The sequence below is a fragment of the Pygocentrus nattereri genome, chromosome 11 (genome assembly GCF_015220715.1).
Source record: "Pygocentrus nattereri isolate fPygNat1 chromosome 11, fPygNat1.pri, whole genome shotgun sequence".
NCBI lineage: Eukaryota > Metazoa > Chordata > Actinopteri > Characiformes > Serrasalmidae > Pygocentrus > Pygocentrus nattereri.
Window position 1 is genome coordinate 31595939 of NC_051221.1, and position 14807 is coordinate 31610745.

The window sequence follows — 14807 nt, forward strand, 5'->3', positions numbered from 1 at the left end:
CATAAGTGAGGCCAGGTACTGATGTTGGATGATTAGATTTAGATCACAGGTATCACTCCGAGTCTTCCCAAGCTCACTTTCTCCACACATTTCCACTGCACCACAGTTCAATGCTGAGGGGCTTTATACCCCTGTTGCTGATTTGGACATGGTGACATTAGGCTCATGTGCAGCTGAGAGAGTCTAGCTCTACTGGCAACACTTTTCTAAGGCGAGTGTAAAGTGTGTGCTCAACTGAATGTCTGTGTTAGCAATGGGCAAACCTTAAAGTAGCTGAATTCACTAAGTAGGCAGAGTGTCTGGATACATTTGGGTACATTGTGGCCATGGATGTGATTTTTTTTTTGTGCCTCCAAGCTAGTGTATTCCAGCTTCCAACTATAGAGGGAATGTGGCGCCACCTTTTTAACATACAGCGGTAGCTACACTAGAGTAATTTTCCATTTTACTCCAGCCTCACCTCGTACACGCCATAGTTTTACAAACGTGGAGTAGGCAGAAATATAATAGAGGGAACACAGCCCAACTGCTCCCGAAGGAAATGACTTCCTCCTCTACACTAAGTATTTTTATCAGCACAGCTTTTCCCAAATTCAGTCGTTTATTTTAATGCATTTTAAACAACAAATTCAGAATTAAAAAAAAAATACTATAAGTGCATTAAGCTTAAAAAGGCAGAATTCCTTACATAGGGACTTTTTGGCTTTATGCTTTATACAGCGTTTCAGAAGATTGAAGTAAGATGTTTGATATGCCTTAAACAACAAAGTCTGGATTCTAATTGCCATTTAATAATGTCAGATAAGATTTTATTTAATAATTTCATTTAGTGTTTTTAATAGTTTCATTAAAAGTCAACCACACAAGGTAAAGCGATATTTGAGGAGATAAAGAAGGGTTGCTCTGAGAGGAATTTCAAGCACAAAACGCACCCGCAGTAGTTATTTTGAACCCGGCTGTAAACAGTTTGATAGTTTTGTTAACCCTGTATCTCGCACATTGCTGCCCTCTGCTGGATATAAGTAGGAGTCACCATTTGGTTGTTTTCCTACTCCAGCGCTGTGAGTCCACCTGCCCTGCACCGTTTTCGTGTTTTAATGATAATTGAGACACCATATGTTATTAAACCCTTGCACGAGCTGAACCAGGTGCGTCAGCGCGGGGAAAGATGGGCCGTGCAGATGGGCCACCAGAACTGGAGCTGAGAGAGAAATCAACCGTTGAATTCCACAGTTCTCCAGCAGGGGGCGGTAGAACCAGTCATTGGTTCATTCAGAAATGAATCACTCAACGAAATGATTCATTACGTCGGATTCGTTCAGCATCAGTGAGAGGGTGAAAGGTCACAAAAGGCTGAACACACACACACACACACACACACACACAAGTTACAGTTCGTCACCACACAACCACTGAATAACCTGCATTACACAAACGTCCAACAGCACCTCCTCGAACTAACCAACACTTGGTGCCCTGTTCGCTAATCCCTGTGTTCCCTGCCAGTTTTGGGTGCTGGTATTCTGGTCAGCCAGCACGATCGTGTTGGGTGACCAACCCTCGTGCTGGATTCAGGTCTCTCCAATCAGAATGACTTATAGATACAACAGCACTGACCATGAGTCTCATGACTCTGTTTAACTGACAAAGGTCCACGGAAACTGTTAAAACTTGCAGTTAAATATTATTAATTATCAGAGACTACACTTACAATTATTTTATGTTTCTTACATTTTCATATTTATATTCTACACAACATATCAAGGGTTCTGGCCTCTGCACAGACTAGGGCTTGGCAATATGACTATATATATGGTTATCATTATTATTAGAAGTAGCGCTGGGAAGTGTGACCATATATATTGTTATTATTAGACGTAAAGCCGGCCAATATGACAATATATATTGATCACTATTATTAGATGTAGGGCTGGACAATGTGACAATATGGATAACTATATTTAATACCACAATACAACACAATAAGCTCTTATGAACACGTGTGTGTCGTCAGTACTTGTAGATTACTGACCAACTGCACGTTTCATTATCAAGAGCAAAACCGACCCCTAAAAACTAGATTTAGTGCAACACATTGTGGCAAATGTTGATCAAAAATCGCTGTATCGGATCAGTTGATTCATTCCTCTGAATGCCTCGTATGACTCGCTGTGATCCTCACTGGCACTAGGGGGCAGCAGTGAGCTCTCCCGTCCTCAGCCCGCCTCCTCCTGACATGGCGGCGTCCTGTGTGCGGAGTGTGTGCAGAGGCCGGCGGGTCAGATGGAGTTTCGCTGTGAGAAGCGCGCCGCTGTCCGTGTCTGTCCGCGCTCCGCTCCACTCTCCTCCGGCCGCCGCGGACTCTCTCCTCTCGTCGCTGCACCGACGCGGTGTGCTGAAGGAGTGCTTTCCGGAGGGCGCTGCTCAGCACGAGCTGCCCCGGCTGCTGGAGTCCGGCCCTCAGACCGTCTACTGCGGCTTCGACCCCACAGCCGACAGCCTGCACGCGGGGAACCTGCTGGCCATCATCGGCCTGCTGCACTTCCGCAGCGCTGGACACAACGTGCTGGCTGTGATCGGCGGGGCCACGGCGCAGATCGGCGACCCGAGCGGTAAGCTGAAGGAGCGGGAGCGGCTCACCGCCGACACCGCCGAGACGAACGGCAGGAGCATCGCGGAGAGCCTGTGGCGGATCTTCACCCACCACGAGCTGCTGTTCTGCCCAGAGCCCGCGCGCCTGGGCACCGCGGCCGTGCTGAATAACGCGGGCTGGTACCGGGACTGGAGAGTGGTGGACTTCCTGAGCGAGATGGGCCGACACTTCCGCATGGGCACCCTGCTGAGTAGACACAGCGTGCAGGCCAGGCTGAGGAGCGCGGAGGGCATGAGCCTGAGCGAGTTCAGCTACCAGCTCTTCCAGGCCTACGACTTCTACCACCTGCACCTGCGGCACGGCTGCAGGGTCCAGCTCGGAGGAAGCGACCAGCTCGGAAACCTCATGACCGGACACGACTTCATTCACAAGTAAAATACTGAGTGACCTACACGAGGAGAGACTTCATTCTCTCTCTCAAATACTCTCTCTCAAATACTCTACTTTCTCTATTCCCTTTTTCTTTCTTGTTTACTTCTGACCTCTTTATCTCGTTCTTTTTTGCTTTTTCTCTCTCTATCCCTCATTTTTTCCTGTTTCCATGTCTGTTTCTCTCTAGTCATCTTTCCTTCTTTTTTGCTTTTTCTTCTTTTTGTGTTCACCACTTTTCTTTCTTTCTTCCGTGGTCCATCTCTGCCCCCATTCTCATTTCTTCTTTCTTACTTTTTCCCCAATTTCTCTCCCAACTTTTCTCCGTTCCCCTCTCTCTATGTTAGTATGAGGGATCTCCCGTTTGAGCTGTGCCTCCTTTTGTAAGATGATCTATGTGATGAAAGCAGGTTTTCTTATTATCCCTAATTCTTTCTCCCCCATAGAATGACAGGAGATGAGGTGTACGGACTGACCGTCCCACTGGTCACCACTTCAATGGGAGATAAGCTGGGGAAGACTGCGGGCAATGCAGTGTGGCTGAACAGGGATAAAACATCTCCCTTTGAGCTCTACCAGTACTTCCTCAGGCTGCCAGACACTACAGTGGAAAGGTGGGTGAGTGAGTTTACACGGCTTTGACTGAATGAGATGTCTTAAGAATACCCGAGTTAAACACACGCTCAGTTTTAATGTAAAGCTTGTGTAAGGTGAACAGCATGATCACCTTTTTTTTTTTTTTTTTTTTTTTTTTTTGACCAAAAGGCGTAGACAAAGACGAGAGGTATTTCAGGGCTGGTTTCCCAGATCAGGATTAATCCTGCAGCTAGACTAATAAGGATTTCCAGTGGTGACTCCCCACTGATATTTCAGTTTAGCTCAAGGCTCAAGACCAGCCTACATCCATGACAAGGAGTCAGCCCATAAAGGTTTGCTTGGTGCATATATACTTTTGCATATTAGACTTGATTAATGCAAAAAAGAGAGGCATTTGGACCACCAGTGGTCTTCTTATATTATTGACGTTATAATAGAAAGCTCTAATATTACTCAACATCATTAGTATGTTTTAAATTGTGAAAGTTATATAAATTCACATTAGGTCTATAGTGCATTTATGGCACTAAGCCACTGGGTTTGCTTTGCAGCTACCTGAAGCTCTTCACCTTTCTGCCACTGGCTGAGGTGGAGAAGGTAATGGAGCAGCAGAAGCAGGACCCAGGCAAGAGAACAGCCCACAAGCGATTGGCTGCTGAGGTCACCAAACTGGTTCATGGGAAAGAGGGTCTTGAAAGTGCCAAAAGGTGAGAGTGATCTTTAATATCAGTGTGTACGGTGCAGTATATAGCAGAGCACATCATATGGTTTAGAGCAGGCATGTCAATCTGGGGACCTTCTGGGTCAAAGTTCTGTGGAGATCAGCATTTACCCTCATCTAACATTCTGAATTCAGTTCATAAAGGCTTTGCTAATTAGCTGATGAGCTGAATCGTCTTTGTTTGCCTGTGTTTAATTAGGCAGTGTGCTGAAGTCTGCAGTGTTTTGGCCTGTGAGGACTGGAGCAGACACGTGGTTTAGGGGGAGCCTGCTCACTTCCTGTTCTTCCCTGTATTCCAAAAATATGATGCCAAACGCTAGAAGAGGTGCATGAAACGGTTCTCAGTGAATGGGGAGACTGGTTAGCTTAGTGCTAAGTCTTGTCAACATGGCCGAAAAGCGTTAAAATGACGACAGTGTTAAAACATTGTATGCTGTACCATGTTGTGAAAATGAGTGAATTTGTAAAAACGATTACACATGCACCATACATAGTTTTTAACAAAAGGTATATAGTGTCCCATTAATTTTGGATTCTCTCCTTAGTTCCCTCTGGTGTCTGGTCCATGGGGAAGAGATTCTTCACTGAGTAGTTTTTTCTAGATTTTTTTTAGGTGTGTCATCAGCGTGTCAGTGCAAACAGGAAAAAATACATGGACTCTGACATTTTCAGTTCCGATTTGAGACACTTTCATATGTGGTACTGAAATCTGGTACGTATCCAGTATGCAGCAGTGCAACTATGATCGGAGCCAGATCGGACTTCGTCATTTGGTGATGTTTTTGTACAAAGCAAAAAAAAAATTAGAAGAGACTTATCCAGAAACCCTCAATGTTCAAAGAAATGTCAACAAATGTCAAAAAATGGCCACAGGAGAACGAAGCCACCATGTCAAAAAACAGTCTAAAAGCAAAGTCTAAAGAATCCAAGAGCCCAGCTGTTAGTCAGTGAAGCTTCATGATTGCTCCTGTGACGCTGGCAACTGAGCCTCCCGTTTATTGACAGTTATGATTGTTTACCTCTGGATTAGTGCATCACGTAATGCAGTGTTGCGATACATTAAGCATTGATCTTTTGCGCATGCAGGTTAGTTTAGGAGAGTGAACTGTTCACAGACTGATGTTTAATATAGATCACCAAGAAAATATGAATAGTCAAAAAAATGAGCATTTGGTGAAAATCATATTTAGGTCACTCTTTCTGCTGTGTGAAGGTAGCTGAAATTCACAGTATGTAGTCTCTCCTAGTGTTTCATGCATCTTTAGACTAGGAAGGCAAACTCCTCTAAACTGTAGGAAGCCATGTGGTGGAAATTTGTTTTGTAATGGTGAACAATGTTAATGATCAAGTAAGAACACACAATGAATTATGTATTGTAACATGAACATTTTGTGTGTGTGTTTGTGCAGATGCACCAATGCTCTGTACAACAGTAGCACTGAGGCTTTGGAGCAGATGGATGATGCTGAACTGAAGGAGTTATTCAGAGAAGCTCCATTTCAGGAGTTTTTTCTGGAGCCAGGCACCACAGTACTGGATGCATGTCGGAGGGCTGAGGCCATCCCTGAAGGACCCAGAGGGTATTATTCATTCATTTGTTTATATTCCATTGAATTTCACTGTAAAAAGTAACTGATACTTCTAGTGCGTGACATCATCCCCTTGGAATTATAAGGTTCTGTCTGACATTTCTGGAGTTTGGCATTTCCACAGTCAAACTCTAGCGTAGTTCTATAAGGTTCTATCTGTGAGCAAGTTAGCACTTTGAAAACATACAAGAGGACCAATCAGGTTCTGCATCTTTTTCATGTTGCCGCACTGCTCAGTGACCGTGGGGAAAAAGTATGAAACATGAAAACACGTTGCTGAAACTTCCTGTCTTCTTACAGTTCTTTAAAAAGTCCCTTTGTTTTTAATTTTATAAATATTAAGGCTTAAAGGTAATTAATTAGTATACATTTGAATTGTGGGGTTATAATTACAAGATAAACATCTTTTTCTTCTTTCTCCTAAAATAAGACATTTTGGTGCATTAGAGACAATAATTCTGATATAGAACGAAACCTCATACTGCCTTTATTCAGAAGACAAGAATAATAATAAATGCTATAAATAATAAATACATAATACAAATAAATATCATGAAAATGTCACAGAAAACATTAAATGTAACATGATACATGTAGTTACAACAACTTTGTTTTGAACCAAATTATGAGTACATTATTTGTGTCTTTAAAATCATTTATTTCATATTTTGCAACTTTATAATTCCAAGCAGAAAGTGAATTCTTAGGATTAGAAGGTTCAGTCTGCATTTGACCTGTTCCAAAAAAACAGATGTGATAAGATTTTGATGTTTCACATCTAGAATAAATTTAGTGTGACTGTCATTGCCTAGTATGAAAGAGACCTGTTCCACATATCAGTTTTGCTCAGCCCAGTATCTCAAAACTGCTCAGAATGCTGATAGAACCTTATAATTCGAAGCGGACAAGTTATCAGCGCCAGGTTTATATAAAACAAACCTGCATTTACAGTTAAGCCTGCATAAAGTTTGTAGATCTTTGTATTTGATTGGCCTCCGCAACTTTTAATAACAGCTGTGCTTCTGTTTTCTGTGTGTGTGGTTAAAGAGTTGACTGAATACAAAGATCACGGCTTGTTCCACCTTTGATATGAAACAGCAGAATGTTTTTACTGTGCAGCTCTCAGCTTTTTTAATGCCTCAACCCTGGGTTAATATTGAGAAACTAATCCCATTAATACAAGACAAACAATTACTTGGCTTATAGCAACTCAGATGTTTTGACCTGGCAGAACAGTTCATGGTTTATAATTAGCTACTCCCACAAACCCACCACTCTTTTTCTCATTTAATAGGCAAAACTCTGTTGTGAATACTCCATTTTATTCCCCTGAAAACATTGTTTAAAGATTAAGGTTGGAGGATGTAAGAAGCTGATCTATGATGCTGCGCCTACATAGCAGAACATAATTGCAACACTATTTTTTCTCATTATATGAATTCATGTGAACTCTCAAAGCAAAAAGAGCTGTGGCCATGACTAACATGACATGGGCTTAAGAAGATATAGATTTCCATTCGTCTTTGCTGAGCTGGAGGAAAACGTAGCTGGAAGTGATCTTTAAAATGAAGCGTGCTCTGACTGTGAACTCTTGCTTAATGACTTTCCCTGTCTTTTAGGTATCAGATGATAACTGACGGTGGTGTGTGGTTTAACCACCAGAGGGCGTCCAACCCAGAACAGGTTATGGTTCCTGGACAGCACATCCTCTCTAATGGACTCAGTCTGATCCGAGTTGGCAAGAAGAACTTTTATATACTCAAGTGGCTCAGTTTGTGATTTATCTTTGCAGACTGCAGACTAAATCTGCCCGTTTTTCACAAGAACTTGGATAAAAGAGGAGTGTGCTGGACATACACTAATGCTCCATACCATACAATACACAGATCAGTAGGTATGGAACCACAGTGTTGGTGACTCTGGGGCTCGTTGGATCACTGGCAGATGGACAGGAGAAACTCCACCAAGACCTGAGTGGGTATCAGGGAACAGGAGATACTACACTTGCACAGTAATTCATGTCAATCTGAGAAGGAAGAATAAAGAATGTGCACAGAAGGAAAACAGAAGAACGTGTGCATCTGTGTGTCTGGGCACATGTTTGTGTGCTTTTCTCAGGAGTTGCGATACTTAGTTTATGCACTAAGAATGTTTGGACATTTTTTTTTTTCAATGGACTGGAAATAAGTGCCATTCTGAATCGTACCACCAGATGTCAGTAAAGGCTTTTTTTTAATATGTTGTGTTTTTGTTTTGTTTTTTTGGATGCACTCAGACTCATTTACTCGTTTTAACTTCTCGTTAGAACTCATTTAAAGAAAAAAAAAGTTTTCTTAAGCAATTCTTCATTATTACATTAATGTCACTGACACTCATTTTGGTTACAGTTACATTAGTTACACAACAATAAGGTTACATAACAATTGTAAGATCAGTCGTTCCACCTCTGTAAAGAATATTACAGTGCATACCAAATAAACTGGAATATCCAGTTTCATTTTTACATGAGTGCAATACTTCAATGACCTAATTTATTTGAACATTATATAAAACACTTAATTTCAAGTACATGCAGTGAGAGAATCTGGGTCCAGATCATTCTTACTGTAAATATCATTAAGATTATGGTGTTCCAGGCTGTTAATACTGAAAGTTGGAAAAGGCTGAAAGAGAAACTGCACCAGAGTTCATGCAATTTATAAAGCATTTGGATGGCCTGAGGATATGCTGAACACCAAACATAGTAATAAAAAATCATTTAAAAACTCAATAAAAACCATGAGCAAAAATGCCGTGACTTTATGTTGCTGTGTTAGTGTAAGCTGAGCTTGCTTCATTCAGGCACATGCATGTCCCAATCACTGTAGAATTATTCCTGGAAGTGTCTTTTCACTGGTGAACTTCTCACTTCCAGGAACAAACACAACTAGTTGCATTTTTGTTCTCTCTCACTCTTTCTCTGAAATTACACCATCTTGTTTTTTTTTTCAGATAGTAAATGAATTGTGCATCGCAAGTAGCAACAATAACTGAAAATTTTGCATGTTTTTCTTCACAGTTGATGTGAAAACTTGTCCTTTTATTATGTGTCCATTGTGTGTACATGGGTTCTTAAACAGAAATCAGTGGATGAAACTTACACCACGTAAAATCCCTATTGTGGAAAATCACCCATGTTCACAAAAAGCAGTAATGAAAGTGTATAAGAATTCCGGGAAACTTGTACTGTGTTGTTTTTTCTAACTTTTACTGTTAATTGGTGTTAATGAAACACATTTGGCGCAGTGTGGATTACTTTAGAAGAGAACTGCCCCTGTTTAAGAACTGCAGTTGTTCACTTCTGGTTGTTGGGAAAAGAAATTAGGCTACATGACTCTCATAAGCCGTGAAACTGCTGTAGCGGATCCTGAAGGGTGGCTTTGTGCGGGTGCACTACCTAGTAGAGCCCCGAGCGTGCGTGCGTGCGTGCGAGTTGTTTTGTGCCTCTTCAGGGTGGGGGAGGTGCGCTTCGCCGAGGGAGCGCAGCGTAGAGTGGGCGGGGCCGAGAGCGCACAGCCAATCAGCGGCCGCCTTCGTTTAAATAGCTCTTTGTGTCAATCATTTTTCTCTCCACTCAGCCTCCCCTCTATCGCCATATTGGGCACCGAAAAGCCTCCTGTTATTTCTTGCCTTTTACTACGACGCGGAGTTGACAGGAGTGGCCATCACAACTGCACTTTGTTTTGATGATCCGTAGAAGGAAATTCCTCTGTGCCTGTTGTTGTTCTCCTCGCTCTCCGGCTCCGGCGGTGCTCTGAGTCTCCCTCCTGCATGGCATGCACGCGTCTGCGGCCAGTGTGCGTGCCTGTGCCTGTGCGTGTTTTTCTTGATGCCTGTTGTTGTTGTGGAGTGCGTTGAGCCCGGAGAGAGTGCCTCTTTTGAGTCGTACGGTTGCTGTTTGTTTTCCTTCGTACTCCAGAAAAATCACCATGTCTAATGTGCGTCTTTCGAATGGGAGCCCGACTCTGGAGAGGATGGACGCGCGGCTGTCCGACCAGCCGAAGCCGTGCGCCTGCAGGAACCTGTTCGGGCCGGTGGACCACGAAGAGTTAACGAGGGAGTTAAAGGGACACTTGAGGGCGATGGAAGAGGCGTCGACCGAGACGTGGAACTTCGACTTCGCCACCTACACGCCTCTGGCGCACGGCCGGTACCTGTGGACCGCCGTGGACACCACGGACTTACCGAGCTTCTACAGCTCTACCGGGAATAAGAGTGTGGATGTAAACGGAAACCACGAGCGCCTGGCCGAGCGGAGTGAGAGCCAGACGGAGCGGAGAGAGCAGCAGCACGCCGCCAAGGGCCAGAGGAAAAGACCTGCGTGCCACGGTAGGCTGAGTCCGGTCTTGTAGCCGGTGAAGAAATGAAATGCCTTTACTTCATTATTTGAAGCCGCTTTTCTTCTTCCACATTAAGCTGCGCAACAGAACTTGCCGTTAACTGCGGCACTCTTTAAGGTGGAACGGAAAATGCAAATAAAGGAAGATCCAGCCTCGGTGGTTTGGTTAGCTTGCATTACTCGTAACGTTAGCTTTGAGAGCTGGCTCGCCTCGTTTCAATCCAAACTTTTCCCATTAGGCGTAATGGGAAAAAAACACAAACGACGAATAGCGTTTCTCTAGTTAACTTAGCGTTGCTCTGCAGCATAGCGAGGCATACACGTTAACCTATCTTACTTACGTAAAGCGATAACCTTAGGAGCACCCGCTGTAACCGAACTCCGCTTGTTGGACAGGTTTGCGTATTTTCTCCCGAGGCGAACCCCGCGTCTCTTAACCGTGCGCTCCTGTTGTTTTTTTTCTGTTACAGACTCCTCATGTCAGAGTAAACGGTCGCACACCTGTGTGGAAGAAGTCTCTCGTCACCCTCCGGCTTTGGCCCAGCAGCTCGACCACCACACACCCGTGAAGTCGAGCCCCCAGCGGCGGCAGACGTGAACAGTGTGGAGGTAAGAAACACCCTCGCGTCCTCCTCACCTCGGCTCGAACAGAGCTGCCTGGAACGGTTAACGGGTCGATTTGTTGCTCGTTATTTGATTTTAAGCATAAACCGTTGATGTGTGTTTAGCTACTGCTGTTGTTTCACATTTGGTTGCATTTAAAGTGTAAATCAACCGCATTTTTGAACCGCTCAGGTCTCAGATGCTAACCGCCCGCGGTGCTCCTGTGTGTTTTGGCCGTTGGGAGTGCGCTGTGTGCGCATGCTAAAGGGTTAGCATGTTTTCTCTCCGGCGTCGTCTGTGCGAGCTGTGCTCGGACTGAAAGCCGGAGTTTCCCTCTGACAGCAGCAGCAGAGCAGAAAACCACTTCCCTCCTGAGGAGGTTTAACCAGCTAGTGTTTAGAGTGGGATAGAAGATCACACACACAAAAAAAAATAATAACGTGTGGTGTAACTAACTCTGTTTCTCATATATTACACAGAGCGTTGTTTTCACATCACTTTAAACCAGCACGATACCACAGCGTTACTCAGTAGCACTTACACTCTATTTCTTTAAATCTCGTTTTATTCATAAGTTGTGAGTTGTGTAGCTATAAAGCTGTTAAGGCTGTATTTCAGCTCATTGCCACTGCTGCTGAACTGATGTAATGTACTGTCTCTAGGTTCTTGTAATCTCAGGGCTGACGTGGAGGGACTGTCTGTCAGTTTGAGTATTTACACAGACGTGCTAGTCAGGGTGCAGAGATTAGGGCAGGGTGTGCTAAAATAATCATGTAATCTTTGAAGCGGTGATGGTGGTAGTATTGGATAGTTGTGGCAAATTGGACAAGGCACTGTGGTTTCATCACCTCATCAGTGTGAATACTCTTACGGCAGTTCTAGGCCTTTTTTGTTGTTGAAGTCACAGATTCCGTCTGCCACCTGCCACTGCATGGCTGACATACTTTTGTCATTGTTTTGATGTTACGCCCAGTGGATGAATATGTGTGCTTATATATGCACATATTCCTACTGTGCGTGTGTGTGTGAATATATATATATATATATATATATATATATATATATATATATATATATATATATATATATATATATATATATATATATATAGGTGTGTGTGTGTGTGTAAATAAGTGTCTGTGTGTACAAGATACTAAAATAAACATAATGCAATTTGTGTCTTCCTCTTTTACAGAACTGAAGACATTCTCTCCCTTCTGACGGCTTCAGTGCTTGGTGAATTCAAAATTCAAGGAGAGAAGAAAGATAGGAAAGTAAAAGCATATCAGCTCAAAGAGTGGAGAGACTGCACAAGCACTGAAACAAACACAAAAGTTCTGGCACTAAAAAAAAGCAACTGCCTCAAAAGCAGTCTATGTAGCAGTGTGCAATTAGGTTTAATCTCCTTTTTTGCTCATTTTTTTTCTTACTACCTGTGTATATATTTACTTTTCATATGTAGCACATAATACATATTATGTTGGATTTTTAATTTTTTTTTGAGTAGGTGTGAATTTGATTTGACTTGAAGAGTTACAGTTGTATAGGTTTCAAAATATCTCCAAAATGCTGTTTGTTACTTCTCTCTATTTTAAAGGCAGTGTGACCCATCTGACTTGTGTTCTCCTCTTGTTGAAATCCATTGTAGTATCTACAGACACCCGTATAGTTGTGCGAACACCTATTGGGTGATGTGTGGTACATAAGTTGCCTTGTCTCCTAAAGATCACTTTTGATCCTAGCATTTCAGTTTGCAATCTCGAAACAACACCACAGGTAGATTACAAAATTGCATTATACTCTATAGAGGATGCAGATCTGATCTAGTGTCTGTATTTAAATTTAAATGACTCTATGTAACTTATCTGTCAGATTTTGACTTGGCCAGCTGACTGATGTTCAGTTCAGTACACAAGGTCAAAACACGTAGCATCAACCAGTATTAACACCAGGCGAGGCACTTGCTGAGAGACACGTGTCGATCGCTTATTATTAAATTATTTTTCTTTAATATGTATCTGGGTTATTTGTATTTTGAGTGAAACTTTCTACTGATTACCTATTTTAGATTTTCTGTTCCATTTCACTCCGTTGGGCTCCAGCTCCCTTTTTTTTTTTTTTTTTCCTCTTCCATTTGGTGTAATATCAGGAAAATAGCCTCTCAGCTAGCTGCACCTACACTCCCATTTGATTCTGTGGTTAACTCTGAAGTATATTTATAGAAAAAAGTAAATATTAATATTTCAACAATCCACACAGCCTGTGTATTTGTTTAAACTTTGAAGTGTACCTGTGTACATAACTTTGTAAAAACACTGAGAAAATTAAGACTAACTTATTTATGTCAAGCTTTTTTTTAATCTAAAAATGGGTTTGGTCATGGTTATCCAAAGTGGCATTTGAGTTATTTTTTTAAATGCTTTTTTGGTAGTTTCTGTTTTATTTTTTTTAAAGAAATTATTTTAACAAATTGTGTAAGGTTGCAAACTGAGCCTGATAAAAAATTTAAAAATATTGCGGTTTTTGAAATGTGTGGTTAAACATTGTGCTGCAATCAAATTAAAAGAAAATTAAATTATTATATCTGGATGTGAGTCATTTGATCAACAGGTGTGTGTGTGTGTGTGTGTGTGTGTGTGAGAAGTTTTATGCATTGGTTTTAAATGAGAACTTTTTTTTAATAGTGCATGTTTTTTAATATAAATTAATTATAAAAATAATATTTATGTGGCATGCTAGAGTCAGGTGTTGGAGCTTGTCTGGAACATCAGTGCTGATGCTGATAAATGTCTGAGTAGATTATTAATCCTGGGCTCTGGTTCGCGGATCCCCTAAATAAGAGCCTTTGTGCTCTGACACTTTCAGCTAAACCAGATTCTGATCAGACAGAAGTAAGTTGAAAGCTGAGTCTGACTTAAGTTACACAAGTGTGTGTGTGTGTGTGTGTTTGTTTACTACAACCTATACAGTGCATAGCGTGGTGTTAGCAACTGACTTCCTTCCTTTACACACTTCCGCTAGAAAACTAGCTGTAAAGGAAAAAAAACCAGCCACATACTGAATAGCACTTTCCTGAACTAGAGCTGAATAATGACATTTTGTCAGTCTGATTCACTTTGCTGGTCAGAAGCTGAAGTTTACAGGATCTAAAGAGCTGACAGGAGGAAGGATGTGGCTGGCATATTAGGGCATAATAGGTTCAATAGCAAACAGGTGCGTTGTCCTTTTCTGATAAGATTATGTCATTACATTCTTAAGACAATAAGGCTGTTATATTTCACTTTGACAGAAGTATTACTTCATTAAGTATGACTGTAAAAATAAATCAGTACTTAGAGCCTGATTTATAGCTTGCATGTTTCGGTAAAGCTCTGTATTTCAAAAGGAGGCTAAACAAATGACATCAGTGTACACACAGGGTGTAGTAAAGTTGTGGGTTCGCCTGACGTTTCACCACTGTGTCAGGCCTTACTCTCCTCCAGGCCTTGCTCAATCAGACCAGTGTTGTAATACTTGCCAGAGGGTGTAAAAATCCAGCCACAACACTGTAACAAGGCTCAAGTCAGTCAGTCCGAGAACAGAGACAGTGGGTTTCTGTGTCTGATATCAGCTCATCTGCCCTAAAGCAACCAGCAGAGAGTTTGTTTTAATCAGCTTTCTTACATTGTGATTTATACAGCTGACCCTTATTAAATATGAAACTGTCAGCAGGCAGGCAGAGACTTGAGTGCTGTTTCTCAATTTTATCAGACTTTTCCTTTCTGAAGTCACCCATTTATATATAAATATATATCACATTTTTAACTTGACATACCCATATATTACATTTGCCAGAGTATAAACCTGCAGTTTAGGCCTTATGTGAACAGTGGGCTCCGTTAAATAAACAACATAGCC

The 14807-nt window shown here is 42.0% G+C and overlaps 2 protein-coding genes across 2 annotated transcripts; both read left to right on the forward strand.

The window, feature by feature from the left end:
- Positions 1-2150: 2150 nt before the first annotated feature.
- On the forward strand, positions 2151-8167 carry yars2 (tyrosyl-tRNA synthetase 2, mitochondrial). The gene is made up of 5 exons (XM_017701191.2): positions 2151-3024; positions 3469-3636; positions 4171-4326; positions 5750-5920; positions 7549-8167. Exons 1-5 carry the CDS (start codon positions 2237-2239, stop codon positions 7706-7708), a joined length of 1443 nt encoding a protein of 480 aa, XP_017556680.1. The 5' UTR covers positions 2151-2236; the 3' UTR covers positions 7709-8167.
- Positions 8168-9525: 1358 nt separating this feature from the next.
- Positions 9526-13491, forward strand: cdkn1bb (cyclin-dependent kinase inhibitor 1Bb). The gene is made up of 3 exons (XM_017701192.1): positions 9526-10297; positions 10778-10916; positions 12106-13491. The coding sequence occupies exons 1-2, from the start codon at positions 9898-9900 to the stop codon at positions 10903-10905; spliced, it is 528 nt and encodes a 175-aa protein (XP_017556681.1). The 5' UTR covers positions 9526-9897; the 3' UTR covers positions 10906-10916; positions 12106-13491.
- The last annotated feature ends 1316 nt before the right edge of the window (positions 13492-14807 follow it).